An 8,058-nucleotide genomic window follows, 5' to 3' on the forward strand; every position below is an offset into this window, starting at 1 on the left:
CTCTCTCTCTCTCTCTCTCTCTCTCTCTCTCTCTCTCTCTCTCTCACATACACACACTCTCACTCTCAGTGGCTCTCTATTGCCTACGTCATAAAGCATATACTTCCTATTTTAGCATTCAAGACCTTCCTTAACTCTAGCTTAACTTTCCATCCTAATTTCTCAGGAATATCATTCACCTACTTCACATTGCAGTTAATTCCCATCCCTTTCTCATCCTGTTGTCTCCCACCTTGATGCCTTTACCTGTATCTCTTCTCATGCCTAAAGGTTCTGTTCCTATTTCCATCAATTAAAATTATTTTCTTCCTTTAAGGATCACTTCACATGTCAATTTCTATGATGATTTCTTACCTGATTGCTCCAGATGGGAGTGATCTGTCTCTGTCTAAATTTTCCACAACACTTTGAACCTCTTCTTTGTAATTAGTTTATTCTTACAGATACACAGAACTATAAAGAGCTCTGATGGCCAGGTATTCCAACCCAAACTTCAAAAGAATCTTCCATGAAACATGTCCAACAAATGGTCATTAAGCCTTTCCTTGAGAACCTCCAGGGAAGGGGAACCCACTACTTCTCACAATAGAGCATTTCACTTTTGGATACTTCTACTGGTAAGAGAGTGTTGCTCACTTCAATCTTAAATTTATCTTTTTGTAAATTCTCATTTTTATTATAGGTGTGCGTATGTGTGCCTTTCCTCCTTTTTAGACTCTAAACTCTTTGAAGAGAAGATTTATGTCCTATTTTATCTTATATTCCATAGCACCTATCATGTTGCCTTGCATACAGTAGACGTATAATAAATGCTTTGTTAAATTTATTGGAACTGAATTATAGTTCATGATATCGGGTATGGGAAAATGACTTTTCCTATTCACTCCATGCTAGGGACCAAAAAAGATCAAGGTTCTAAGGAGAATCCAGAGAGCCCAAAGCAACGTGCTTCAGTCTTGATCAGCTCTGAATATTAAATTTCATTAAATATTCTGGAAATAATTTAGGCAGATCATGAGATTTAACACAGCAGATCATCATTCATTTATTTAGTCAGGTCTAGCAGCTGCCTTCACATCATTTGCACAAAAAAGGAATAAAATGCCTCCCTCTTAATGCTGTATATAGTATGAAATGCAAAAATAGTTTGAAGTTTTAATAAGATACTGAATGTTGCCAACTATAGAAAAAATTTACATTTCAATACGTGTGGATGCAGATTGTGTTATGGTGGCCAAAGGCAACCTCATTTTCCATTTTCCATTGTTCTCCTTCACAACTCATAGACACCAAAACCCTGGGCATCCTTTCACAGTGTCTGCTACCTAAGACAAGACCCCCTCCCGATGAATTCCTGAATCATCCCTATTGATCTCAGCAGTTGACTGGCTGGATCATTTCACTTTAGAGCATCATTAACATTCAGTGTTAATTGTCTTTCACTTTTCTACTCATTGGCTAAATGATGGCCTTACCTGAAGGAGACTTCTGACACCATCCCTAAAGCAGTCAGCTGCTACTGCGGCATAGAAAGCTTTAATTTTGTTCTTGAGAAGCCAGGCCTGCTTCTTTGCCATGCCACTGTTCATCTCTTTCACACACTCCTTGCGCGGTCCCTGTATGACATAATGAAATATTGGTTGGTCAAAAGCTGTGGCGTTCTACATCAAATCGTGATTGTTTTTTAAAGGATAAAAATAGGTGGCTAAGCACTGTTTGTCTAGGAATGGGAGAACATTTCCCCAAAGTCCACAGAAATTCAGCCTTTCTCCCCCAAGTTCAGCAGTTTGTATTATTCACATTCTAGCCAAGTAGTCTGGGGTTATTAGCATGTAATTAATAAATGCAATGATTCTAAGTGAAGGGGGATAAGGCAGGTGGTGATGAGCCTGGACTCATGCCAGAGCTGTGATGAAAGTGACTCAAGAACAATTTGCCAATACCCTTGGCTCAGCCTTCAGGGTTACTTTTAGGGATGGTGAGTCTATTGTAGCTGAGGCATAAACATTAAAAAACACATGGAACTTAATGGGTGAGGCAGATGTGGGCTATAAAACTCTAGACAGTTCATATATAATTCGATCTGGGATGGACCTGAGAGGTTGCGTAGTCTAACCCCCAAATGAGGGGATGGAGGCCCCGAGAAGATAGATAACTCAAGGTGACAAAGTAAGTGTGTAGCAGAACTGGACCTGGAGCTTTTCACTTCTCTTTTCCACACTAGGTTGTCATTATTAGGTTTCTTTTAAAAAAAACCACACATACACATATACCTGTAATTTTTATTAGTGTAGGAAGTTATAACGAGGCATTTACTCTATCGGCACAGACTAGAACCTTCTCTGTAACTTCTAGTATTAGAGAGCTGCCTGAAAACTAAGAATTTAAGTGACTTGCCTGGGCTCACACAGCCAGTATATATCTGAGGCAGGACTTGAATTCAGATCTTCTAAAATCTGAGGCCAGTCTTTTTCTCCATGATGTCATAATTTCATTTATATGTATCTATGCCATTCAGGTAATTGGGGGTGGGGGTGGCAGTGGAAAAAGGCTGATCCAGACTTTTGATTTTATCAGTTTCTTAATGTGGAAATTCCCATCACCAATGCAAATAGTCAACTAACCACTCAGTGTGTAGTGTTGGGCTTAGTCAGGAAGACTCAGTTTCATGAGTTTGAATCTGGCCTCACTTTCTATCTGTATCATCCTGGGCAAGGCATTTGACCCTGTTTGCCTCAGTTTCCTCATCTGTAAAATGAGCTGGAGAAGGAAAATAGCCAACCACTCCAGTATCTTTGCCAAGAAAATCTCAAAAGGGATCATGAAGAGTCAGACATGACTGAACAACAACACCACCCAACTACCCAAAGAATCATTTTAAAGAGCTTCCTAGGACACTGAAAGGTCAACTTAACTTGCTTATATTCTCACTGCTGGAGTGCCAGAGGCAACACCTGAACCTAAGATGCCTTTGGGGCATCTTGAACTGGATGTTTCAGAGTCATACTCCAGAGGCAACCATACTCGAGTTCTATGTTCTTCAGTTGTTTTTCAATCATGTCTGAATCTTCATGACCCCATTTGGGGATTTCTTGGCAAAGATATTGGAGTAGTTTGCCATTTCCTTCTCCAGTTCATTTTAAAGATAAGGAAACTAAGGCAAACAAGGTTAAATGACTTGCCTAGGGACACACAACTAGAAAGGGTCTGAGGACACATTTGAACTCAGGAAGAAGAGACTTCTTAACTCCAGGCCTGACATTCACCATCTAATTGAATTCCATAGACAACTCAAATCCAACACATCCAAAAGAGAATGCATTATTTTTTTTCTCACAAACCCTCCCTTTTATCCAAACTTCTCTGTTCTGTCAGGGCACCATCATCTAATCCCAGACTTGCAATTTCAGTATCATCCTCAAGTCCTAAATCTCATTCACCTCACATATCTAATCCATTGACAAACTACTTTCAAAGTATCTCTCTGGTATAGGCTCCCTTCTCTCTATTAGCATGGCATCTCCCTGTCCACATAGTCATGACTCTAGTTGAGGCCCTGATCACCTTTCACCTGGTGAAATAGAAGGCAGTAGAAGGCAATAGCCTTCTAATTGGTCTCTCTCTCAATTATTTCCTCACTCCAATCCATCCTCAAACTCAGTTGCCCAAATTAATTTCCCTAAAGAGTGCATCTCTTAATGTCATCTCTCCCTAATCAACAAATTTTGGTGGCTCCCATTTGGACTCCAGGAAAGTCTTCTGTTGGGCATTTAAAGTTGATCACAATCTGAGGTCTTTCTTCCTAATTTTTCAATTTTACACTTTACTTCCCTCCATACATTCCACAATCCAGGTACATTGGCATAATTGCTATTCCTGACTTTCTGTTCCTCCAAGTCCATACCTATGTGCTTGCTCTCTCCCATATGAGGAATATTCTCCTCTTTCACCTTCATCTGTTAGTTTCCTTATCTTCATTGGAGACTCAATAAAAAATCTCACCTCCTATTGGAGGCCTTGTCCAGCCCCTCTGACTGCAAATGCCTTCTTCTCTGAGATTTACTTCTGTCTGTCTATTCTGTTGGTGTCTGGAATTTGCCTATTTTTTTACATGTTGTCTTCTCCCATTAGAATATCAGGTCACTAAATATGGACATTTTATCCCTCCTTTCTTAGTATCCTCAGTGTTAAACTCAGGATCTGGAACATAGTTTCAGTTATTTGGTTGTTTCAGTCATGTCCAATTCTTCATGATCCTATTTGATCTTTTCTTGGCAAAGATACTAGAGCAGTTTGCCATTTTCTTTTCTTAAGTGCTAAATAAATACTTGTTGACCAATTGACCCCAAGGCCATCTCTCTTTTCATTATACCAGGAGTATCAAACTCAAAAAGAAATAAACCCCTAAAGTCCCTTGACTTAGAAAACCACAATTTTAATATTTTCTTTGGTGTACTGTATTTTTATTTATTTTGTTAAACATTTTCCAGTTATATTTTAATTTGTTTCCATTGCAGTCTTGCATGTTGCTTCTCAATAGATGCATCTTACTATCACTTCCTTAGACAATATGCTAACTCCTATCTTCTTCTATTTCAACACAATTCAATAAGCATTTTTGGAAGGGATTTTTGTGGTCATCTAGTCCAAGCCTTTCATTGGTAATTACAGAAAACTGAGGTCTTTGAAGGTTCAGTAACTTGACTAAGTCACCCAGGTAGCAAATGGGAGAGGCAAGATTTGAACTCAGACCCTCTGAATCAAAATCTAATGCACTTTCCATTATACCATAGTGTCTGATACTGTGTAAGAGAAGCAGGAGAAGAGGTCCTTATCCTTAACATGTTTTTGATGTAGATGGAAAACTATACCCATTCATAAACTTGGTAAGAAGCATTCTTTAGAAGGATTTTATTTTGTAGCCACTCTGAGGACTGGTGAAATTGGAGACATTAGAAGTCATTAAGAAGGTAGTGAGGATAGAACTGGGGTAAATGTTAGGTGACTGAGTTCAAATACTAACTAACCACATGACCTTGGGTAAGTATCTTGGTCTTTCTAAGCAGCTGTAAAAGGAAGGAGATAGGCTGTTGGTCGAAGGGTTCTTCACCTTCTTTGTGAAAATACTATTTATGGAAGTCTGATGAAGCCTGTGGACTTCTCAAAATAATGCTTTTAAATGCATAATATAAAATAATGGGATTACAAAGGGAATTGTTTATAGGAAAATACTATTATCACAATATCTTTTTAGAAAAGAAGTTCATAGACTCCAGGTTAAGAATCTCTTTACTAGATGATGTCTAAAGTCCCTCTCAACTCTAAAATTCTATTTAATGTTGAATATGACTTAATATGGGATATATCTTAGACCTCTGAGCCCTTTTGGGCAATACAAACCAAAGAAGGGAAATTCAATGAAGGGCTCCCAACAGAGAGAATAGGCACAGGGCAAAGAAATCACTGCCAAGGCCAGGAAAGATGTGCCTTAGCATCAGTCTATGAATTACACTATCATGACTGTGAACCCCTGGGGAAACTGGCACTTATTTAAATAAATACAGTCTAACGTATATCTATTAGTATTACAAAAATCCAAATTAAACATTAACTGTGACAGTGAGATTTACTTTAGTGCCCGGGTTTGCCATATTGTGAAGTCATAAAAATATTTCATGCAGAATCTCTCTTTGCTGAAAGTTATTATACTATCATTGTCGCACACATATTAATGTGGAAGCAAAGCTGCCATACAGCTGCCATGGGAAAAAAGCAAATAATAAAAAAAAAAGAGAAAGACACACAGGGACAGAATCCTCTAACTTCTCAACGTGAATCAGAATCACAGAAGTGGATTTTATCACCCAGTTAAGATACTTCTATAGTCAACGTTATCCAAAATGAATTCAAAAATGAACTCTGCTTTTCAGTAGACAAAACTATGGGTTGTTGGGTGTTGTTTTTTCTTTCTTTCTTTCTTTTTTTTAAAGAAACATCAAATGCAACATCATCTTGACAACTTAAGTCTGAGGAAATTGTGAATAGTTTGCAATTATTTAGTCTAAAGAAGAGGTGATGATGAGATGCCTTTCAATAGAAGAAAGGTTATTCTTTGAAGAGGACAGTGAACCAATATTCTCTAAAAAGAAATGGGACTAAATTGTAGCAGGAAGAGTTAAGGCTAACCACAATACCATGATGGAAAATGCTGTGCTCTGTCCAAGATCCTCTGAAAGCAAATTATATATATATATATATATATATACATATATATATATATATATTCATGTCTGTGTACACATGTATACATATATATGCATGCATAGGAACAAATCTACAAAATAGATATATTTATTAAGGCTCTCTGAATGAGATTTTTTAAAATCCTCCTCTTTTCTTTTTGAACCAGATGAATAAAACTAACTAAAAAACCCCAGAGAGATTTGTCTTCTTAGTCCACTTCGATTAAATTTTTTTTTTTTTACTAAGTGCCTAGAGTGTATATAGAACACAGTGATGGGGGTTGGGGGAGGTAGAAAACAAAATTTAGATATCACAGGTTCCCTACCCACTAAAATTTAGTGAGAGGATTTGGTATATGTACAGATTCATTCTATGTCTCATATATATATACATATATATATATATACACACAATATATGTATATATATTCACACATATATATATATATATTTCACTTCTACTACATATGCACAGTAAATACATATATATGGATATGCATATATATACATAAATACTCTCTCTCTCTCTATATATATATATCTCCTTTTAATTGATCTCTCTGCCTCGAATATCTCCCCATTCTATATATAGCTGCCAAAGGGCTTTTTAAAAAGTACAGTCTGGACAAATAAATATGAATGTTTCTAAGAATAAAAATGGGGTATGGAAGGAATGGAAGATCACAAACTCATTCAATGACAAGTCATTGAATTATGTATATATACATACAATGCATATATTTATGTGATATATTTGTCTATGTATCCATCTAAGATCATAGGATCATAGATCAAGAGCTAGAAGTGACCTCTGAGGCCATCTAGTCCAATCCCTTAATTTTACAGAAAAGGAAACTGAGGCCCAAGGAGAGTAAATGACTTGCCCATAGTTACAAAGGTAGCAATTATCAGGTGTGGGATTTGAACCCATATGTAAAAACATATGTGTTTATATAAACACATTCATATATATATATATATACATAGATAGAATAATAATACACACGTGTATATGCACATATATAATATAGGGAGAGATAATATTTAAATGATAAATTTTTATCATCATGAAGTTTAATAGAGGAATTTGACATATATAAACAAATTCATTCTGTATCTAATATATACACATATTCTATTAATCCTACTTATATATTCATATATGCACATAATTACATATACATATCTATACATGCATACATAATATGGGGGAGATATAATGTTTAAATGACAGATTTCTATCATCATGAAGTTTAGTAGGGGATTTGGCTTATAAACAAATTAGTTCTGTGTCTAACATACATATGTTCTCTTTATAATATACACATGGATAAATAGATAAATATAGATATATTCAATCTCTCAGGAGCAAAAAAAAAGTAGGTAAAGAATCAAGAAAGAATAATGTCATGAATCCCTGGAGAAGACAGATCATTTAGGCAGAATGTGGTCAACAATATCTAAGCTACAGACAGGCCAACGAGTCTGAGAATTGTGAAAAGGACATTAGATCTTGCAATTAAGAGATTGGTAACTTTGGAGAGAGCAGTTTGAGTTGAATAATGAAGCTGGAAGCGAGACTGGACATAATTTAGAAGAAAAAGAAAAGGGAGGGGAATGATTGAATGAAGACATCTTCTTCAAGTTTAGCTGAGAAGGGGAGGAGAGATAGAGAATGTTAGTCAACAGAGATGGTAACATCTAACAAATGCTATTTTAAGGATGGAGGAGACTGGAGTACATTGGTGGGGAGTGAGTAAATAGGGAAAGATTGAAGATAGGCATGTGTGTGTGTGTGTGTGTGTGTGTGTGTGTG

The 8,058-nt window shown here is 36.5% G+C and overlaps 1 protein-coding gene across 1 annotated transcript in view; it reads right to left on the bottom strand.

The window, feature by feature from the left end:
* SLC12A1 (solute carrier family 12 member 1) overlaps nt 1-8,058 on the bottom strand; it is a 151,056-nt gene that overhangs the window by 60,336 nt on the left and 82,662 nt on the right. The window contains exon 18 of the mRNA XM_044665187.1: nt 1,476-1,616. Within this exon, the coding sequence (XP_044521122.1) occupies nt 1,476-1,616 (141 nt within the window). The remainder of the gene's footprint in view (nt 1-1,475; nt 1,617-8,058) is intronic.

This window comes from Gracilinanus agilis, chromosome 2, assembly GCF_016433145.1.
Source record: "Gracilinanus agilis isolate LMUSP501 chromosome 2, AgileGrace, whole genome shotgun sequence".
Classification (NCBI taxonomy): domain Eukaryota; kingdom Metazoa; phylum Chordata; class Mammalia; order Didelphimorphia; family Didelphidae; genus Gracilinanus; species Gracilinanus agilis.